This window comes from Anomaloglossus baeobatrachus, chromosome 6, assembly GCF_048569485.1.
Source record: "Anomaloglossus baeobatrachus isolate aAnoBae1 chromosome 6, aAnoBae1.hap1, whole genome shotgun sequence".
Lineage (NCBI taxonomy): Eukaryota > Metazoa > Chordata > Amphibia > Anura > Aromobatidae > Anomaloglossus > Anomaloglossus baeobatrachus.
The window spans coordinates 376,797,380-376,820,849 of NC_134358.1; the positions used below are offsets into that span (position 1 = coordinate 376,797,380).

At 47.0% G+C, this 23,470-nt stretch overlaps 1 protein-coding gene across 5 annotated transcripts in view; it reads right to left on the minus strand.

Moving 5' to 3' along the window:
- DDC (dopa decarboxylase) overlaps positions 1-23,470 on the minus strand; it is a 516,742-nt gene that overhangs the window by 116,569 nt on the left and 376,703 nt on the right. For all 5 annotated transcript variants that reach the window (XM_075315037.1, XM_075315040.1, XM_075315038.1 and 2 more), the window contains one exon: positions 21,101-21,177. In XM_075315037.1, the coding sequence (XP_075171152.1) occupies positions 21,101-21,177 (77 nt within the window). The remainder of the gene's footprint in view (positions 1-21,100; positions 21,178-23,470) is intronic.

The window sequence follows — 23,470 nt, forward strand, 5'->3', positions numbered from 1 at the left end:
TACAGACTGGATACATGGCTAGTCATCATGCTAGGTCCTGTCAGTGCATCTCTCCAGTATGCGGTGATCGTTTGTGTATCTCCGTGTACCAGCGAGATGCTCTGGCACACGGTCGACTCCCCATTCTGCTTCCCCATTCCGTTAATCACCGGCTGCCACAGCCGGTCAATAACGGAGATCACCGTTGCTATAGCAACGCGCCTGTCATCGGTGACATCACCACTTACAGCCAGCAGCTTCCTCTCACTCACGGAGTGAAAAGACTGTACGGGAAGCAGCAGTGTCTTTCCTCCCATGCAGCGCTGTCTGATATAGCAGAGCTGCATGGGTTGAAGGAGAAAGCAGACAGAAGATCATGGATTGTGGAGGGATAAGAGGAAGTAATAAACATGAAGTCTCTAAGTGTGTCTGTGTATTTATTTCTATTAAAGTATTTTTTCTCTGTGTGGTGTCTTTTTTTTTTAACCCTTTATGGGAGATTCTTAATGGCCGGGTCAAACTTGCCTGACATTAAGAATCTCTGGCTTAATACTAGCTAGTAAAACAAAGCTAGTGTTAACTCATAATTACCCAGCAAGCCACCCGGCTTCAGGGCTGCTGGAAGAGTTGGACACAGCGCCAGATGATGGCGCTTCTATGAAAGCACCATTTTCTGGGGCGGCTGCGGATTGCAATTCGCAGCAGAGGAGCCCAGAAAGCTCAGGCCAACCTGTGCTGCGGATTCCAATCCCCAGCTGCCTAGTTGTACCTGGCTGGATACAAAAATATGGCGAAGCCCACGTCATTTGTTTTTTAATTAATTCATGTAATAAGTGAAATAATTAAAAAAAACGGGCTTCCCTTCTGGCGCTGTATCCAACTCTTCCAGCTGCCCTGGTGACGGGTGGCTCGCTGGGTAATAATGGGGTTGGGGATAGCTGTATATTATCAACTGGTCCTAAGCCCGAAATTCATGGTGTCACGCCAATATTAGACATGACCACTATGAATTTCTAGTACCGATAAAAAAAAAACCACCCAACACACAGAAAAATATTTTTATTCTAAATATAACACAACACAATTAGTGACTCCATCTTTATTGAAATAAAAATCCCCCCTCCGCAGTAATCCTGGGTCAAGGGTCCCACGCCGTCCAATCCGGATCCAATATCATCTGATCGGTTTGCTGGAAGGCAAAGCGATCAGATGATGTGTCACGTTCAAGGGCCTGAATCAAATGACACAGCAGCTGATAGTATAAACAGCTTCTATACAATCAGCTAATGCATTAGTACAAATAAAACCAAAAAACTACACACTTCAGTGCAGACTCCTGTCCGACGGCATCAGCTGATAGCTTAGCCGGCCGGGCGGTAAGAAGCCGGCCACACCGCTCGACTTATATTGTCAACTGATTCCGTCAGGTGACCGTATGAGCTGATCACCGCCAGGTCTGAGAAAGAAAGAGAGAGAAAAAGAAGAGAGATAAGATAGAGAAAAGAGAGAGAGAGAAAGAGAGAGAGGAGAGAAAGAAGAGAGAGAGAAAGAGAGAGAGAAGAGAGAGAGAAAGAGAGAGAAGAGAGAGAAAGAGAGAAAGAAGTGAGAGAGAGAGAAAGAGAGAAAGAAGAGAAAGAAGAGAAAGAGAGAAAGAAGAGAAAGAGAGAGAAAGAAGAGAAAGAGAGAAAGGAGAGGGAGAGAGAGAGAGAAAGGAGAGAGAGAAAGGAGAGAGAGAAAGGAGAGAGGGAAAGAGAGAGAGAGAAAGAGAAAGAGAGAGAGCAAGAGAGAGAGACAGAGAGAGAGAGCGATGTAGTCTCATTCCGTGAACTGCTCCGATTTTAGAGGTGTGTCCCGCGGCTCACAGCTGATGCCCGGCTCCTCCCCTCAGTGGATAATTAAATTATAATTATAAATATATTATAAATATATAATTAAAAATTCAAAATAAAAAAAAATAAAAAAGTTCTTTATCGGGACTAGAACTCACGACTAGAGATGAGCGAACCGGTCGTGGTTCGGCTCGAGTTCGGTTCGTCAAACGGAGGTCCCGTTCGAGTTCAGTTCGTCGAACATTCGACGAGCCGAACTCGAACTGCATAGGAAACAATGACAGGCATTCACAAACACATAAAAACACCTAGAAAACACCCTCAAAAGGTGTCCAAAAGGTGACAAAAAAACTCACAACACAACACAAACACATGGGAAAGTGACAAGGACATATACTCATGCGAAAACAAAAGAGCTAGACAAGGAAAAAGAGGAGGAGACACAGATATAGGCATGGCACGCCCTTCTAAAATCATGTAAAACACCGCAAGGTGACTCCAAGCGGAGTCTCCCTTTTTTCCAAAAATTGGGCCACACACACACCCACCCCTTCAGTGGCAGCACTTGTGCCCCAGTTGTACACTTCACAGCTAGATTTGCATCAAGCACATTCAAAAATACGCCATACTTAACCGTCCCCAGGATGACACCGGGGTAGGTAGCAAAGTCTTTGCTGAACCATGACTTGTTCATCTTGGCACCTTTTAAAAAACACAGCAAGCAAGGGTTACTCCAAGCGGAGTCTCCCTTTTTTCCAAAAATTGGGCCCCACACATACCCACCCCTTCAGTGGCAGCAGTTGTGCCCCAGTTGTACACTTCACAGCTAGATTTGCATCAAGCACATTCAAAAATACGCCATCCTTAACCGTCCCCAGGATGACACCGGGGTAGGTAGCAAAGTCTTTCCTGATCCCAGCTCTGTTCATTTTGGCTCCTTTTTAAAAACACTGCAAGCAAGGGTTACTCCAAGCGGAGTCTCACTTTTTTCCAAAAATTGGGCCCCACACATACCCACCCCTTCAGTGACAGCAGTTGTGCCCCAGTTGTACACTTCACAGCTAGATTTGCATCAAGCACATTCAAAAATACGCCATTCTTAACTGTCCCCAGGATGACACCGGGGTAGGTAGCAAAGTCTTTCCTGATCCCAGCTCTGTTCATCTTGGATCATTTTTAAAAACAATGTAAGCAAGGGTTACTCCAAGCGGAGTCTCCCTTTTTTCCCAAAAATTGGGCCACACAGACACCCCATCAGTGGCAGCACTTGTGCCCTAGTTGCAAACAGGATGTTTTGATTTGCATCAAGCACATTCAAAAATACGCCATAATTAACCGTCCCCAGCATGACACCGGGGTAGGTAGCTAAGTCTTTCCTGATCCCAGCTCTGTTCATCTTGGCTCCTTTTTAAAAACACTGTAAGCAAGGGTTACTCCAAGCGGAGTCTCCCTTTTTTCCAAAAATTGGGCCCCACACATACCCACCCCTTCAGTGGCAGCAGTTGTGCCCCAGTTGTACACTTCACAGCTAGATTTGCATCAAGCACATTCAAAAATACGCCATCCTTAACCGTCCCCAGGATGACACCGGGGTAGGTAGCAAAGTCTTTGCTGATCCCAGCTCTGTTCAACTTGGCTCCTTTTTAAAAACACTGTAAGCAAGGGTTACTCCAAACGGAGTCTCCCTTTTTTACAAAAATTGGGCCCCACACATACCCACCCCTTCATTGGCACCAGTTGTGCCCCAGTTGTACACTTCACAGCTAGATTTGCATCAAGCACATTCAAAAATACGCCATCCTTAACCGTCCCCAGGATGACACCGGGGTAGGTAGCAAAGTCTTTCCTGATCCCAGCTCTGTTCATCTTGGCTCCTTTTTAAAAACACTGTAAGCAAGGGTCACTCCAAGCGGAGTCTCCCTTTTTTCCAAAAATTGGGCCACACAGACACCCCATCAGTGGCAGCACTTGTGCCCTAGTTGCAAACAGGATGTTTTGATTTGCATCAAGCACATTCCAAATCCACAAGCATTTACTCTCCCCAGGATGACACAGGGGTAGTAAATTCCTTGTGGATCCATGACTTGTTCATTTTGATGAACGTTAGTCTGTCCACATTGTCACTGGACAGACGCGTGCGCTTATCTGTCAGCACACACCCAGCAGCACTGAAGACACGTTCAGAGACAACGCTGGCAGCTGGACACGACAAAATCTCCAAGGCGTAAGTTGAGAGCTCTGGCCATTTTTCAAGATTTGAAGTCCAAAATGAGCAAAGCTCCATTTGCAAAGTCATGGCATCGATGTTCATTTGGAGATACTCCTGTATCATCCTCTCCAGCCGTTGACTATGTGTCAGACTTGTTGTCTCTGGTGGCCTTGCAAAGGACAGTCTAAAAAAATTATGAAAAGATTCCAAAAAATTGCTGTTACCAGCACCAGATACGGTGCTACTGGTACGGGAAGACTGTTGAAGATGACGAGACCGTCCCATGTTTGTCAAGTTACAACTGGGACCTGCACGGTTGTATGGTGGAAAAGCCGAGCTAAGATCGAGTAACAGCTTCTGCTGATACTCCTGCATACGTGCGTCCCTTTCTATGGCTGGAATTATGTCACAAAATTTGGACTTGTACCGGGGATCGAATAGTGTGGCAAGCCAGTAGTCATCATCACTTCTAATTTTGACAATACGAGGGTCATGTTGGAGGTAGTGCAGCAAGAAGGCGCTCATGTGTCTTGCGCAGCCATTCGGACCAAGTCCACGCTGTGTTTGTGGCATAGAGGTGCTAACCGTTCTTTCTTCCTCTGACATCTCCCCCCAACCTCTTTCAACTGAAATTTGACCAAGATCTCCCTCATCCGCTGAGTCTTCCATGTCCATGGACAGTTCGTCCTCCATTTCTTCATGTTCTCCTGCACCTTCCTCAACATTTCGCCTGCTACCATGCGCCCTTGTTGATCCCTGTCCCCCATGGTCCCATGCCTGCCGCGTTGGTGATGATGAACGTCTGGACCTTGGTGATGTTGTTGTGTCTTGCACATATGAATCCTCCTGTAGTTCCTCCCCTTCCTGTTGTCCCACCCCCTGACTCCGAATAGCGTTTAGCGTGTGCTCCAGCATGTAAATGACTGGAATTGTCATGCTGATAATGGCATTGTCAGCGCTAAACATATTCGTCGCCATGTCAAAACTGTGCAGAAGGGTGCATAGGTCCTTGATCTGAGACCACTCCATCAGGGTGATCTGCCCCACCTCTGCATCTCGTTGGCCCAGGCTATACGTCATGACGTATTGCACCAGGGCTCGGCGATGCTGCCACAGTCGCTGTAACATGTGGAGAGTCGAATTCCAGCGTGTCGGCACATCGGATTTTAGGCGATGAACTGGCAGGCCGAAAGACTTCTGGAGCGATGCAAGTCGCTCAGCTGCGGCGGTTGAACGGCGGAAGTGAGCAGACAGTTTTCGTGCCCTGGTCAGAAGGCCATCTAGGCCGGGATAGTATGTTAAAAATTGCTGGACAACAAGGTTCAACACGTGAGCCATACAAGGCATGTGTGTCACCTTACCCAGGCGAAGGGCCGCACCCAGGTTTGCAGCATTGTCGCACACGGCCTTACCAGGCTGCAGGTTAAGTGGAGACAACCATTTATTAAACTCGGACCGCAGAGCTGACCACAACTCCTCAGCTGTGTGACTCCTATTCCCAAGACATGTCAAGCTAAAGACCGCCTGATGCCGTTGCGCTCTGCTGCCAGCATAGTAATGAGGGGTGCGTGATTCCTTCTGCGCAGTGCGAACGCTGGTGGCCTGACCAGGCAGGCTTGGTCCGGAGGTGGAGGACCCAGATGAGGTGGAGGAGGCAGAAGCAGTGGCGGAACTTGGACAGACAGAGGATTGACACACAAGTCGTGGGGACGGCAAGACTTGTGCAGCAGACCCTTCACCATCTATCACCATAGTTACCCAGTGCCCAGTCAGCGACATGTAACGTCCCTGTCCATGCTTACTGGTCCAAGTATCGGTAGTGAAATGCACCCGTTGACACACAGAGTTTCTCAAGGAAGCGGTGATGTTGTGTGCGACATGCTGATGTAGCGCGGGCACACCTTTCTTAGAGAAGTAGTGGCAACTGGGCATCTGGTACTGGGGCACAGCGACAGACATAAGGTCTCTAAAATCCTGAGTGTCCACCAGGCGGAAAGGCAGCATTTCGGTAGCCAAGAGCTTACAGAGGGATAAAATCAACCTCTTAGCTTTGTCATGGGTCGCAGGAAATGGCCTTTTATTTGTCCACATCTGAGGGACAGAGATCTGGCTGCTGTGTGTAGACGGTGTTGAGTAGGGTGTCCCTGGAAAAATGCAGCTTTGTGAGGAAAGTGCAGGCAAAGACATGATGTCGCCTTCATCCAACGTTGGGGCTATCGATGTCTGAGAGAGCTGTACACAGGTACTTGTTTCCCCTTCCAAACCAACTGACGACCTACCAAGCAAACTGCCTGCTGCGGTTACAGTGGTGGAAGTTGTGCGTGGAAAACCAGGTGTTACAGCTGTCCCCACAGTCCTAGAAGATGAAGAGTGCGCGGATGCACTAGAAGGGGCAGGCGGTGGATGGTTCGCTCCGCTAGGCCGCATTGCAGCACGGTGAGCTTCCCACTGGGACATATGATATTTATTCATGTGACGATTCATGGAAGAAGTTGTCAAGCTGCTGGTTTTGCCCTCTACTAACAGAATCATGACAAATTTTACAGATCACATAATTTGGGCGATCTTTTGCTATGTCAAAAAAGGACCAGGCTAGGCAAGGCTTAGAGGGCATGCGACCTGTTGATCCACCCCGACTAGTGCTCAGAGGCAGATTGGTGGCTGAGGATGCAGTTGTAGACGTTCTACCAGTACTCCGACTCTGTCCAGGAAGGCGCAAGGTAACTTCGTCATCAGTTGCATCCTCCTCCACCACCTCTGTTGACCTCCTCGAGTGCCTGACCGTGGGTTGATAGTAGGTGGGATCTAGAACTTCCTCATCAATTGTTGTGTTTGCACACCCCTCACCCTCAGACCGAGCCTCTTCTTGCCCTGACCGAATATTTAAGTTGTCATCCCAATCGGGTATCTGCGTCTCATCGTCATCAGTATGTTCCTCATTGTCTATAACAACAGGTGTTACAGTTTGTGAAAAAGGATCAACATTATGCTCAGAAACTTGGTCCTCACGGCCTGAATCAGAGTCACAAAGGTTCTGGGCATCACTGCAGACCATTTCCTGGTCTGTACTCACTGTAGCTTGGGAGCAGACCTCTGATTCCCAGGCTATAGTGTGACTGAACAGCTCTGCAGACTCAGCCATCTCAGTTCCACCATACTGTGCAGGGCGGATGGAGACTTCAGAGCTGGGAGAAAGCAAGTTTGATTGGGATGACAACTCAGAGGACTGGTGTTTTTTGGATGCGGTAGTTGAGGTGGCGGAGAGGGCACTTGTTGGACCACTTGAGATCCATTCAAGCATTTTCCTTTTTTGGCCATCATCTACCTTTGTTCCAGTTGTTCGTGTCCGTAAAAAAGGGAGCACATCGGATTGTCCACGGTAAGTAGTAGACATCTTACTTTTGCTGGAAGATGGTCTATCTTCAGCAGATGTTAATGGAGCTTTGCCACCTTCCCCACGGACAAACCCTTTTTTTCCTTTTCCAACACGCCTCTTCCCCTTTCCACCAGCATCTGTCATTTTGCCACTCATTTTGATTGCGACAAGATTGTGCACTTAAAATGTGGTAGTAAAAATTGAGAGGTGGTGTAGATTGCAGCGGTTGTCTATCTTTATTAACAGCAGAATAAACAACAATAATTATCACTGACAATGCAACTACGGCCCTTAAACTGGCAGCAGTGTTTGCTAGTATAATGGCTTAGTAACAATGAGTTTGAGTGTGCAATGCAGGCAGACGTGCTGCAAATATCTTTGCACTAGTGGGACAATACAGAAGTCCAACAGTCACGTTTAGGATGCCACTAAGTTCACTCAGTGTTGCTAGTATAATGGCTTAGTAACAATGAGTTTGAGTGTGCAATGCAGGTAGACGTGCTGCAAATATCTTTGCACTAGTGGGACAATACAGAAGTCCAACAGTCACTTTTATGATGCCCCTAAGTTCACTCAGTGTTTGCTAGTATAATGGCTTAGTAACAATGAGTTTGAGTGTGCAATGCAGGTAGACGTGCTGCAAATATCTTTGCACTAGTGGGACAATACAGAAGTCCAACAGCCACGTTTAGGATGCCACTAAGTTCACTCAGTGTTTGCTAGTATAATGGCTTAGTAACAATGAGTTTGAGTGTGCAATGCAGGCAGACGTGCTGCAAATATCTTTGCACTAGTGTGACAATACAGAAGTCCAACAGCCACGTTTAGGATGCCACTAAGTTCACTCAGTGTTTGCTAGTATAATGGCTTAGTAACAATGAGTTTGAGTGTGCAATGCAGGCAGACGTGCTGCAAATATCTTTGCACTAGTGGGACAATACAGAAGTCCAACAGCCACGTTTAGGATGCCACTAAGTTCACACAGTGTTTACTAGTATAATGGCTTAGTAACAATGAGTTTGAGTGTGCAATGCAGGCAGACGTGCTGCAAATATCTTTGCACTAGTGGGACAATACAGAAGTCCAACAGCCACTTTTATGATGCCACTAAGTTCACTCAGTGTTTGCTAGTATAATGGCTTAGTAACAATGAGTTTGAGTGTGCAATGCAGGCAGACGTACTGCAAATATCTTTGCACTAGTGTGACAATACAGAAGTCCAACAGCCACGTTTAGGATGCCACTAAGTTCACTCAGTGTTTGCTAGTATAATGGCTTAGTAACAATGAGTTTGAGTGTGCAATGCAGGCAGATGTGCTGCAAATATCTTTGCACTAGTGGGACAATACAGAAGTCCAACAGCCACGTTTAGGATGCCACTAAGTTCACTCAGTGTTTGCTAGTATAATGGCTTAGTAACAATGAGTTTGAGTGTGCAATGCAGGCAGACGTGCTGCAAATATCTTTGCACTAGTGGGACAATACAGAAGTCCAACAGCCACGTTTAGGATGCCACTAAGTTCACTCAGTGTTTGCTAGTATAATGGCTTAGTAACAATGAGTTTGAGTGTGCAATGCAGGTAGACGTGCTGCAAATATCTTTGCACTAGTGGGACAATACAGAAGTCCAACAGCCACTTTTATGATGCCACTAAGTTCACTCAGTGTTTGCTAGTATAATGGCTTAGTAACAATGAGTTTGATTGTGCAATGCAGGTAGACGTGCTGCAAATATCTTTGCACTAGTGGGACAATACAGAAGTCCAACAGCCACTTTTAGGATGCCACTAAGTTCACTCAGTGTTTGCTAGTATAATGGCTTAGTAACAATGAGTTTGAGTGTGCAAAGGGCAGGAGGGTACAGTGGCAGGGTTGTGGGTCTCTGGGTAGAGGAAAGGAAGCCTGCCTTTCTATCCCTCCTAATGGGGAAATGCAGCGAGGAAATCCTTGACCTTAGCTACACAGACGCTGTCATCTTGTGTAGCTGTTAAACTCTGTTTTCACGGACCTGTCACCTATGGCTCTGACCCTGCCGGTATTAGCCCTTAAAAGGACTGATAGAAAGTGCTATCCCTATTCTGTACAGCGCTGTGTATAGAGCGTACACAGCAGTATCGGAGATAGGCGCTGAGTCAGCGGTGACTGACACCAAGGACGCAGAAGAGATAATGGCGTCCGGACGGGCAGATACTCGTTTTTATAATGCAGGGACATGTGACATGGACATCCTATCACACATGCCGTTGCTTCTCTGGCTAAAAGTCCACTTAGCTGTGTGTGTGTCTGGGATTGGCTGACATGCTGGCACGCCCCACTACACGCGCGCTTAGGGAAGGAAGACAAGGGAAAAAAAAATGGCGATCGCCATTATCCATACAGCAGTGATCTGTATGCGCTGTTCCCGCACACTATACACTGAAATTTCATAATAGTGTGAGAGACAGTGTGACTTACACTATTACAGCGGAAAGCCAGCTAGTAATTAGCTGGTCTTTTTGCTGCTAGAACCGTTCTCGAACGTATCTAGAACTATCGAGCTTTAGCAAAAAGCTCGAGTTCTAGTTCTATCTAGAACAGCCCCCAAAATCACTCGAGACGCTAACTGGAGAACCTCGAACCGCGAACCGCGATCAATTCTACTCGCGACCTAATGCTTCTTAGGTGAGTGCTCTATCCACTCAGCTACTGACTCTATTGATAAAGATAAGCAGTAATTCTGTCTGCAGTGCTGAAGTCTCTGCTAACCGCACGATTCACTTCATTGCTACGTGGAGCTTATACAGAGCATTCGTGTTCTGTAGCAGAGCTGACAGTGTCGTGTGGATTACGTCGGACCTGGAGGGGTATTTGTGGATTTTAACCCCTTCAGCCCCCAGCCTGTTTTCACCTTAAAGATCCGGCCATGTTTTGCAATTTTCAAAGCAAGAAGGCCTGCGGAGACACCATCACATGTTTCTCAACGCTGGCAGGGAACTAGCCAGGTCTTTCACCGGGAAGGAACAACCACGGGAAGGGCAGTCTCCAGTCAAGGAGACCACCTATGCCAAACATGGTATCCATCCACAGACAGCCGTTTCGGGGTATTTGCCCCTCATCAGTGTGGAGTAGGAATCTGGCTAGTGGGACATTGCCTAGTAAAAGACTATGTTTTGCAATTTTGACCAGTGTCACTTTGACAGGTTATAACTCTGGAACACTTCAACGGATCCTGGCGATTCTGACATTGTTTTTTCGTGACATATTGTACTTCATGTCAGTGGTAAATTTAGGCCGATATGTTTTGCGTTTATTTGTGAAAATTTTGGAAATTTGGCGAAAATTTCGCAATTTTTAAAATTTGAAATTTTATGCCCATAAATCTGAGAGATATGTCACACAAAATAGTTACTAAATAACATTTCCCACTTGTCTGCTTTACACCAGTGCAATTTTTGAAAAAAAAAAAATTCCGTTAGGAAGTTAGAAGGGTTCAAAGTTGATCAGCAATTTCTCATTTTTCCAACAAAATTTACAAAAAAAAATTTTTTAGGTACCACATCACATTTGGAGTGATTTAAGAAACCTAGGCGAAAGAAAATACCCAAAAGTGACCCCATTCTAAAATCTACACCCCTCACTCTGCTCAAAACCACATCCAAGAAGTTTATTAACCCTTTAGGAGCTTCACAGCAACCAAAGCAATGTAGAAGAAAAAATGAAAATTTTACTTTTTTAACACAAAAATGTTACTTTAGCCATACAAATTAGTATTTTCACAAGGGTATCAGGAACAATGCATCATAAAATGTATTGTGCATTTTCTCCTGAGTACACAGATACCCCATATGTGGTGGAAATCAAATCTTTGGGCACACGGCAGGACTCGGAAGGCAAGGAGCGCCATTTGAATTTTCTAGTGCAAAATTAGCTGCACTCATTAGCGAACGCCATGTCGGGTTTGAAGACTCCCTGAGGTGCCTAAACAATGGAGCTCCCCAATAAGTGACCCCATTTTGGAAACTAGAGCCCTCAAATATTTTTTCTAGATGTTTGATGTGCACTTTGAACCCCTGGGGGCTTCACAGAAGTTTATAATGTTGAGCCGTGAAAAGAAAAAAATTTTTTTTTACCACAAAACTGTTGCTTCAACCAGGTAGCTTTTTTTTATCACAAGGGTATCAGGAAAAAATGCACCATAAAATGTATTGTGCATTTTGTCCTGAGTACGCAGATACCCCATATGTGGTGGAAATCAAATGTTTGGGCACACGGCAGGACTCGGAAGGCAAGGAGCGCCATTTGAATTTTTGAGTGCAAAATTAGCTGCACTCATTAGCGGACGCCATGTCGGGTTTGAAGACTCCCTGAGGTGCCTAAACAATGGAGCTCCCTCATAAGTGACCCCATTTTGAAAACTAGAGCCGTCAAATATTTTTTCTAGATGTTTGATGTGCACTTTGAACCCTTGGGGGCTTCACAGAAGTTTATAACGTTGAGCCGTGAAAAGAAAAAAAATTTTTTTACCACAAAACTGTTGCTTCAACCAGGTAGCTTTTTTTATCACAAGGGTATCAGGAAAAAATGCACCATAAAATGTATTGTGCATTTTCTCCTGAGTACGCAGATACCTCATATGTGGTGGAAATCAAATGTTTGGGCTCACAGCAGGACTCGGAAGGCAAGGAACGCCATTTCACAGCAAAATTATTTGGAATTATTAGCGGACGCCATGTTGCGTTTGGAGACCCCCTTGAGGTGCCTAAACAATGGAGCTTCCCCACAATTGACCCCATTTTGGAAACTAGTGCCGTCAAATAATTTTTCTAGATGTTTGATGTGCACTTTGAACCCCTGGGGGCTTCACAGAAGTTTATAACGTTGAGCAGTGAAAGGAAAAAAAATTTTTTTTTACCACAAAACTGTTGCTTCAATCAGGTGGCTTTTTTATCACAAGGGTATCAGGAAAAAATGCACCATAAAATGTATTGTGCATTTTCTTCTGAGTACGCAGATACCTCATATGTGGTGGAAATCAAATGTTTGGGCACACAGCAGGACTCGGAAGGCAAGGAGCGCCATTTCACAGCAAAATTGGTTGGAATTATTAGCGGATGCCATGTTGCGTTTGGAGACCCCCCTGAAGTGCCTAAACAATGGAGCTCCCCCACAATTGACCCCATTTTGGAAACTAAACCCCTCATGGAATTTATCTAGCTGTTTAGTGAGCACTTGGAACCCCTGGAGGCTTCACAAACATTTGTAATGTTCAGCCGTGAAAATATTTTATTCTTTTTTTTTACCACAAAATTGTTTTTTCAAACAGGTAGCTTTTTTTTCATAAGGGTATCAGGAAAAATGCACCATAAAATGTATTGTGCAATTTCTCCTGAGTACACAGGTACCTCATATGTGGTGGAAATCAATTGTTTGGGCGTACGGCGGGGCTCAGAAGAGAAGGAGGGCCATTTCACTGTAAAATTGATTGGAATTATTAGCAGACGCCATGTTGCATTTGGAGACCCCCTGAGGTGCCTAAACAATGGAGCTCCCCCACATGTGATCCCATTTTGAAAACTAGACCCCTCCCCCCCATACAAAAAAATTAGTTTGGCGAAATAAAAAATACAGACATCAGTAAAAAAAAAAAAAGTATAAAAAAAAAATATGAGCGCCTGCCACAAAGACCAGTGCCAAACGTGAGAGCAATGCACGAGTCTCGCATTGCATCATCCACTCCAGTCTGGAAGCGAGCAACTGCGCTGGATAATTCAATGCGAGAGGGCGAGGCAGCAGATGAGAAAGGGCGCAGCGGATGGAAGATGGGAAAGGGCGCAGCGGATGGAGGAGCGGCAGAGGATGGGAAAGGGCGCAGCGGATGGAAGATGGGAAAGGGCGCAGCGGATGGAGGAGCGGCAGAGGATGGGAAAGGGCGCAGCGGATGGATGATGGGAAATGGCGCAGCGGATGGAGGAGCGGCGGAGGATGGGGGTGAGGGAGGTGAGATGGGGATACCTACCTTACAGGATGGATCTAGGCAGCAGGATCACAGCAGACAGAAGAGGCAGCAGATGAAGGAGGCAACAGATTGAGGAGTGTGAGAGGGGGCAGTAGATGAAGAGGATGGGAGAGAGCCGGCAGCAGATCGGGGAGGGGGGCAGAGTCTGATGGGAGAGAGAGATGGCACATGGAGGAGGAGGGGCCCTGGGGGGAGGGGGGCCCCCAGAACATGGAGGGGGGAGGGTAGCTTGCAGCACATGTGGGGGGAGGGTGGCTTGCAGCACATGTGGGGGGGGGGTGGCTTGCAGCACATGTGGGGAGAGGGTGGCTTGCAGCACATGGAGGGGGAGGGTGGCTTGCAGCACATGGAGGGGGAGGAGGTGTAGTGGCGATGCAGAAGGGGCAGCCGATGAAGGAGGCGGAGGCGGCCGATCGAGAACAGTGGGGGCCGATTCAGGGGCAGCAGCGGCTGAAAAAGCTGGATGTGACGGTGGCGGGGACAGTGACGAGCGTGGCGGCGGGGACAGTGGTGAACGTGGCAACAGGGAGTGGAAAACGTGGCGGCGGGGACAGTGGCGAACGTGGCGGCGGGGACAGTGGCGGGCGGGGTGATCGGGCACAGCGGTGGATCGGGAGCAGCGGCGGGGCGATCGGAGACAGCGGTGGGGCTGGCAATCGGAGACAGCGGCGGGGCTGGCGGTGGCGGGCCGGGCGATCGGCAACAGCGGCGGGGCTGGGGCTGGCGGGGCGATCGGAGACAGCAGCGGGGTTGGCGCTGGTGAGGCGATCGGAGACAGCGGCGGGGCTGGCGGGGCGATCGGAGACAGCGGCGGGGATGGCGGTGGCGGGCGGGGCGATAGGAGACAGCGGCGGGGCTGGCAGGGCGATCGGGGACAGGGGCGGGCGGCGGGGGCAGCAACTTACCGATGGGCACCCGCAGAGACCGCTCTCCTCCGCTTTCAGGGACGGACACAGGTCACCGGCACCAGATCCACGGTGATTGGAGAGATCGGTCACAAGACCGGTCTCTCCAATCAGAGCTGGGGGCGGGTGAAGCACCGATCACCCAGCTCCAGCCAATGGCCAGTGCTACAGCAGCACTGATCAGGGCTGGATTTCAATGTTCCAGCCATTTTCAATGGCTGGAACATTACAGTGACTGTAATTGGCTGAGCGGCGTTCGTCAGCCAATCACAGCCTTTGTAGGTTCGGGGAGGAGGCACCACCCCTCCTGAGGTCAGGCAGAGGTCCCCTCCTTCCCGAATCCACTGTTTAATTAAACAAATTTCACTCCCCGGGGCTCCGGGACCCCGATTTCGCCATGACGTACTGGGTACGTCATGGGTCGTTTAGCACAATGTCACCATGACGTACCCAGTATGTCGTTAAGGGGTTAATAAAATAGTGAAACAGGGTTTTTTTTAGTCTTTTATTCCAAATAAAGGATTTTTCGGTGTGTGTGTTTATTTACTTTCACGTTGATCATAGAAGGTGTCTCGGGGAAATGCCTGGCATGATTAACTCTTTATTACCTCGATTGCCACCGCACCAGGGCAATTCGGGATGAGCTGGGTAGAGTCCCCCGGGAGTGTCGCATCTAATGGATGCGGCTATTCCAGGCGGCTGCTGGGTGCTATTGTTAGGGTGGAGGGCTCCCCATAACGTGGCACTCTCCATCCTGACAATACCAGCCTCCAGCCGTGCAGCTTTATCCTGGCTTTATCCGAAATCCTTCGAGATTTACTGCACGATATAGACCCGCCCGCCGGCGGCTGTGATTGATTGCAGTGAGACAGCTGTCACTCAGCTTGAGGACGTGTCTGACTGCAACCAATCATGGGCACTGGTGGGCGGGGAATGCACGGAATAACTAATTGACTAATGAAGCGGCAGCCATTTTCTAAAGAGGAAAAGACGCCGCAGATTTGTGACAGACGTGGAGCGAGACGCCCGTGATCAGTGAGTAGGAAAAGGAGAGGGATTGTGCTGGGGACGCAGGACGCATGCAGATAGCAACATGTGCACATAGCCTTACTGTGAAAAGCCACGTTTATGGTGATCGAACCGTTCTCGAACATAACTCGAACCGTCAAGCTTTTAGCAAAAAGCTTGAGTTCGAGTTCGATCTCGAGCACCCCCCAAAATCACTTGAACATGAAATTGGCGAACCCCAAACCTCGAACATTGCTCAACTCTAAAAAAGAGAGAGAGAGAAAAAGAGAGAAAGAGAGAGAGAGAAAAAGAGAGAGAAGAGAGAGAGAGAGGAGAGAGCAATGCAGCCTTGTTGCGTGAACTTTTCCGATTTTAGAGGTGTGTCCTGCGGCTCACAGCTGATGTCCGGCTCCTCCCCTCAGTGCATAATTAAATTAAATTATAATTAAATAATAATTATAATTTAAAATTCAATGAAATTTTTTACCGGGCCGGCCGGGACTTGAATTTGTGAACTAATGCTTCTTAGGCGAGAGCTCTAACCATTGAGCCACTGTCTCAAATGAGAAACATAGGCAGATTTGGTAATCTTGACGTCTGCATTGCAGAGTGAAGTCTGGTGACAGCGCGGCTCACTTTAGGTGCGTGCGTCATCTTCATGTAGCAGAGCTGACAGTGTCGTGTGGATTACTTCAGACCTGGATTGTTGTTTGGGGATTAATAAAGAGGTAAATGAGGTGGTTTTTGTCTTTTATTCCAAATAAAGGATTTTTCGCTGTGTGTGTTTCTTTACTTTCACTTACAGTTTAATCATGGAAGGTATCTCGGGGAGACGCCTGCCATGATTAACTCCTTATTACCCCGATTGCCACTGCACCAGGGCAATTCAGCATGAGCTAGGTAGAGTCCTGGGACTGTCACATCTAATGGATGCAGCAATTCCGGGCGGCTGCTGGGTGATATTGTTAGGGTGGTGGGCTCCCCATAACGTAGCGCTCTCCATCCTGACAATACCAGCCTCCAGCCGTGTAGTTTTATCCTGGCTGGTATCAAATATAGGGGGAACCGCATTTTTTTACATTTTTTTTATTATTTATTTATTTATTTTACTGCACAATATAGACCCGCCCGCCGGCGGCTGTGATTGATTGCAGTGAGACAGTTGTCACTCATCGTGGGGGCGTGTCTGACTGCAACCAATCATGGGCGCCAGTGGGCGGGGAAAGCACGGAATAACTAATTGAATATTGAAGCGGCAGCCATTTTCAAAAGAGGAAATGCTGCTGGAGATTTGTGACAGCCGTGCAGCGAGATGCCCGGATTGTGCTGGGGACGCAGGACGCATGCAGATACGCAAGGTGCGCACATACTTACTGTGAAAAGCCACACTTTTGGTGATCGAACCATTCTCGAATGTAACTCGAACTACCAAACTTTTAGCAAATCGTTCCAGTTCGTCAAGCACACCCCCCCAAAATCACTCGAACATGAAATTGGCGAACCTCGAACCTCGGACATCGCTCATCTAAAGTAACAATAAAGATGATGACTATGTTTCCATAGTCAATGAGTTAGGCCTAAGCCACATGGCATGAAAATCGGTGCGAGTGGAGTGCGATAAAAAATCGCATTCCACTCGGACCAATATTAGCCTGTGTGTCAGCACACATGAGCGATTATTTTCTCAGCCCTAATCGGACCGAGAAAACAATCGCAGCATGCTGCGATTGTAGTGTGAGACATTTTCTCTCACACCCATTCAAGTGTATGGGGCGAGAGAAAAATCACACTGCACTCACTGTACACCGGCGAGTGCAGTGCGAGAATGGCAATAGCCATCTACGGAGGAGAGAGGGAGATAAATCCCTCCCTCCCCTCCTCAGTGCCAGCCCGCCCCCTGCAGCTGAGGTCTGCTCGCACGGTCGGAACTCAGTCGCAGAGAGACTCGCATGACACTCAGCTCTACTGTGCTGCCAGCGTGAGCCGAGTGTCATGTGAGGGGATCGCAGTAGTCCCCGTGTGGCCCCAGCCTTACTGCAAAACTACAAAGAAATGGACTGTAGAATGTCATTGAAAATTCATTTTTTACATTCGCACCTTGACTTTTTTTCCAGAAAACTTGGGTTCTGTTAGTGACGAACAAGATGAGCGTTTTCACCAGGACATTCTTACCATGGAGAAACGCTACCAAGGATGCGGGAATCCTGCAATGATGGGCGACTACTGCTGGATGTTGTGTAGGGAGACCGATGAGACTACATACAAAAGGAAAGCCTCATCAGCCCATTTTGCCCAAACAACATGACATTAGAATTTGGATTTTGATAGCAATTAAGCTGAAAGTGTATAATTTAAGTCCTACTGCTATTATTATGACTTTATAAGTCATCATTACAACTTTAGGACATTGATACTATAGCTTTTAAGTAAGTCATATAATTTATTATCGTCTTTCTTAAAATGCTGTGTATCTATTAAATGTGAGGTGATAGAAAGAATCTGACTTTTCCACTGAAATCAGCACTCCAAAATTAGTTAAAACCACTCATTTTCAAACCAGATACAAAAAAATATTTTTACCAGTGTAATCAGAAATGTCTTTGCAGGTCAAGCTCTTTTGATAGAAAGCATTGATGGCTGCACTTGTTTCCTTGGAGAAGACAATGATTCAAAGCACCAATTCACTAGTCTGCAATTCTAATTCAGTCAGCATGACTTAGGGCCCAGTCACACACAACGACTTACCAGCGATCCCGAAAACAATGCGACCTGATAGGGATCGCTGGTAAGTTGCTGGGAGGTCACTGGTGAGATGTCACACTGTCAGACCTTACCAACGATGCAGGAACGATACAGGTCGCAGTAGCGACCTGTATAACAATCTCAGCAGTCACTGTGACCCTGTCACACAGTGTCAAACACAGCGATGTGTCCTGCCCAGTAGGACATCACCTTTGAAGAAAATGGCCTGGACCATTCTGCAACGACTAACGGGATCGCTACTGCGTCACAAAAAACGTGACTCGCTAGCGATCTCGTTATGTGTGACGGTACCTTTAGTGATATCAACTGCATTTTCCTCGTTAACATTTTCTCCTGAGAAGATCACAGAACTGATGTAAGCAGGTCATTTTGTGTCAAGGCTGAAATTCAGTGGAAGAAGCTTTTTTGTATTAAGTTAATTTTCATGGCTAGGAATGACTTTGCAATTTTTTGCAATTCATGTGATCATTTTCCATGACAATCTAGAACTAATGTAATTTGTCACTACAAAAACTGAAGCAGCAAACTTAGTGTAAACCAAAATTTGTTTCAGGCTCAAAACTTTCGGCCCCAACTGTAGATATGGTCCAAGTTAATATCAATGTGAACAGGGTCCCTTGCTCAGATGGACTGCATCCAAGAGTCATTGGGGAACTCAGCTCTCTTATTTTTGTGCTACTGTCTATAATTTTTAGAGACTCAATAGTGGTAGAAAATAGCATATATTACACTGGTTTTACTGAGGACAGAATGTTTTAAAGCAAATTGATAATTTTTTTTTATGAGCGAAACTTAGACAGAAGAATAGCTATTGGTGTAGTGTTTTGGGACTTTGCAAAGGGATTTGACATTATCTCACATAGATGCCTAATGGGCAAATTAAGTTCTATAGGCTTAGAATGCAAAGCTTGTAATTGGATTGAAAATTGTCTAAAAGAATGTACCCAGAAAGTTGTGGTGAATGACTGCTACTATCAATGGTCTCTGGTTTTAAGCGGTGTACTCCAAGGTACAAAAGAAAAAATTCCAGCGCTGTCCAATAAAAATACTCCACTTTATTAGCAAATTCTTAAAATCCAGCATAATCGCCCATGATATAGATCTCAGTGAGAACTACGAGTTTCGACTCTAGGCCTTAGTCATGTTTGAGCAGAACATGACTAAGGGGTACTTTGCACACTACGACATTGCAGCTGCGATGTCGGTGGGGTCAAATCGAAAGTGACGCACATCCGGCGTCACTGTCGATATCACAGTGTGTAAATCCTTTTTGTTACGATTACCGAGCGCAAAAGCGTCGTAATCGTATCATCGGTGTAGTGTCCGACATTTTCATAATTTCGCTGCAGCGACGGTACGATGTTGTTCCTCGTTCCTGCGGCAGCACACATTGCTGTGTGAGAAGCCGCAGGAGCGAGGAACATCAGCTTACCTGCGTCACCGCAGCTCACGCCAGCTATGCGGAAGGACGGAGGTGGGCGGGATGTTTACGTTCTGCTCATCTTTGCCCCTCTGCTTCTATTGGTCGCCTGCCGTGTGACGCCGCTGTGACGCCGCATGACCCGCCCCCTTAGGAAGGAGGCGGGTCGCTGGCCAGTGTGACGTCGCAGGGCAGGTGAGTGCGTGTGACGCTGCCGTAGCGTTCGCTACGGCAGATATCACAAAATATCGCTGCTGCGACGGGGGCGGGGACTATCACGCTCGGCATCGCAAACATCGGCATCGTAGTGTGCAAAGTACCCCTAAGACCTAGCATTGAAACGTGTAGTTCTCACTGAGATCTATATCATGAGCTGCTTTGCTGGATTTTAAGAATTTTCTAATAAAGTGGAGTATTTTTATTGGACAGCGCTAGAATGTTTTCTTTCTACTTGGTGGCCAGACCATTCCATGTGCAGGACATTTATATGTAACAACAATCAGCTGATCTGTGAGCTGGACTTCTTTCCTTTTTGTTACCCCAAGGTTCAGTGCTGAATTTATTATTCAACACAAAATGCATTTTTGTAGAAGAAAATATAATTATTAACGTCTGCGTAAAACGCTTAGTTTGAATCCTGATTTAGTAGATTGACATTTGGAATCAAGGAGCATAAAACCTGCTCTTTAGGGGAGACCTTATTACGCATTATTGATGTACCTAACCCCATTACCATTATCTTTTCAAAACCCTAAGGGGTACTTCTCACATAGTGAGATCGCTAACGAGATCGCTGCTGAGTCATGGTTTTTGTGATGCACCAGTGACCTCATTAGCGATCTCGCTGTGTGTGACACTGAGCAGCGATCTGGCCCCTGCTGTGAGATCGCTTACACACAGTGCTGGTTCATTTTTTTGGACATTGCTCTCCCGCTGTGAAGCACACATCGCTGTGTTTGACAGCGAGAGAGCAAAGATCTGAATGTACAGGGAGCACGGAACCGGCTTCTGGCAGCCTGCGGTAAGCTGTAACCAAGGTAAATATCGGGTAACCAAGCGAAGTGCTTTGCTTGGTTACCCGATATTTACCTTGGTTACTAGAGTCCGCCGCTCTCAGCCTGCCAGTGCTGGCTCCCTGCACACGTAGCCGGAGTACACATCGGGTAAATAAGCAAAGCGGTTTGCTTATTAACCCGATGTGTACTGTGACTAGGAGTGCAGGGAGCCAGCGCTAAGCGGTGTGCGCTGGTAACCAAGGTAAATATCGGGTAACCAAGTGCTTGGTTACCCGATATTTACCTTAGCTACCAAGCGCAGCATCACTTCCACGCGTTGCTGATGGCTGGGGGCTGGTCACTGGTCTCTGGTGAGATCTGCCTGATTGACAGCTCACCAGCGACAATGTAGCAACGCACCAGTGATCCTGACCAGGTCAGATCGCTGGTGGGATCGCTGGAGTGTCGCTAAAGTGTGACAGTACCCTTAGTTGAACTTAATGGACATCTGTCTGTTTTTAATCATACTAACTATATAAACCCACTGTTATCCAGAAGCACATTCTAAAACATTGCTAAAATTGGCTGCTAAATTATAAAGTGCTTGATGGATTTACTCACCTGATTCTTGTTGATCATATTGAAGGTAAACTGGATCAAGTTTAAAGGCACCGATTAGGTCTGATCTCTTCTTTACCCTGTTTTAAACAACAAGAGTAGTTAGTAGATAAGAGTACTTTGGCTTCCAATGATTTAATAAATACATTACTGTAGACAAAGTAGTTTGATCAAAATGCATGAATGTCCTTTTGAGTACCATTTTTTTATTTCAAAAAGGTTAACATGTATACAAATTAATTTACTAATACTTCTTCATAAGAATCAAAGGTTCAATTAGCTGATGCAAAGCTTTCTATTCCTTGCACTGACATAAACTTAAAATATAATTTGAGGTCTGCCTGTAATAGTGCAGTAACTGTTAAACCATAGCTTGAACAAAAAGGTGGATCTAAAGAGGGCATTGCAGGTACCCATGCTGTGTCCACCTAGCGAGATATTATCACAGGTATTCTTTGAGGGAAAATCCACAATAATACGATAGGTGGATACAGACATATTAAAATAATCAGTGAAACTCCTTCCAGAAAGCTGTGTTCTGCTCAAAAATATATCCTAGACTTAAAATGAATGACCAAGAACAGCTCCTTTTTTGTAAATATGCATGTGTGTCTATATAATTGTTGGTATGCCACTGGTGACCTGCCTCTTGGACTAGTCATATGAGGAGCAGAGTAGCACACCGAGTTTTAAAGTCTCTGAAACAAGAAATGTTTGAGGCTAAACCATACACGTTCCAATGATGCAGCCAATGTCTGATTCATGCTGCTTTTGGTTTAACACAAACTAAAGTGCACAGGAAAGAAGATGGCTGACCCTTATGCAATATACCTTCCTGTACACTACCTGACAGAGGGGGTCGGTGCCCTGGAAAACTACTTGGACTCTATCCTCTACTAGGAGTGATTAAACCAAGATAAATGTTTTGGTACTGATGGCTTCAAAATCATATGGTGTCGGAGAGCTGAAGAGAGCAAAGAAAAATGCATGGTGCCTATAGTGAAACACGGTGGTGGCAGTTGTCCTTATATGAGGCCGCATTAGTGTTGCTGGTGTCGGAAGATACATTTCATTAATGGTGTCATGAATTACAGATGTACTGCTCTATATTTAAAGGGAAGGTGCCGCTTTTTTTATTTTGCATTAATAATAGTGATTATGAAATCTAGTATTTTTAATACAAAATTAGACTCACTTTTTATTTAGTTTTTATTTAATTCTAGTTTTACTGAAGCACTGGAGGCTGCTGTTTGGATTTGTTGTGAGTAACTGTCGCGGGCGGGGGCACAGACCACGACAAAGGGGCCGCTCGAGATGCTCGGATCCGGGATCATGGCTGTGGCTCGAGTGGCAAGCCGGACCTGGGGCTCGTGCAGCAGCCCGCCGCCCCACAACTGAATAAAGCAGTTATTTACAGGGGAGAGTTTGTCAGTGACGCCACCCGTGGGTTGCGGTGATGGTATGGGGTGCAAGGGGCTGATGGAGCGAGGCAGCAGGATGGTATCCCCTCCACGGGTAGGGGAGGTGCTGTCCCAGGGCCCAGGTGTGGATGGAGTGGAGTGCTGAGGCGCAGTCTGCGGGGATGGACCGGATGATACCGGTGTACTCACTATTGGAATAAAGTCCCACAGAGTCCAAGTAGTAAACCAAGTGCCAGATACCGGTAGCCTCCGGAGGGGTGTGCTCGGTCCCGCATACCGGTAGACAGGACAGGGGCCCTTCCTCCTGCACTTCTGTGTTGTTGTCTTGTGTGTTGACTACTGTAGTCCACCTGAAACGGGAAAAGTCCACTCCCAGTGTCTTTGTTGTGGGAGCTGTGGCCCGTGAGATATGACCCTTGGGAATCTTGCAGGCACTTGCAGACGCCCTATCCCCCGCATTGGGCTTCCGTATTGCTCTATCTCGGCTGCTGGTGGGACAAGACTTGGAATCATGTCCCCTGCTGGTTGATTGAAAAGGTGCTTGAAGCTGTCCTCACCCTAGGGTCCAGGTACCCCAACTGTGCACGGCCTCCAGACTGGATTCCAGCTGTCGGCACCGGCGGGCTACAACCCTGCCCCAGTCCACTTAAGGTCTCCCGTGACCGGATCTCCGTCGCCTGTGGCCCTGCTCTGCCGTCTGCCACCTAGTCAGCTCAGGTAGTCCGGTAGTCCGGGAGCTACAACCCCCAACTACCACTTCACTCCTCTCACTTCCACTGTCTCACTCTTTTCTGTTTTGTTCCCTCCCCTCACACCTCAGAACCCCTAGGTGGGCATCACCATCTGCCTGGCCCCACCCATTGGTGTGTCCCTGTTGTCCTTGCGGGGGTGACTAGGCTTTTGTGGCTGGTGTATGTACTTGTGTGGGGTTATATTGGTAGGACACGGAGGA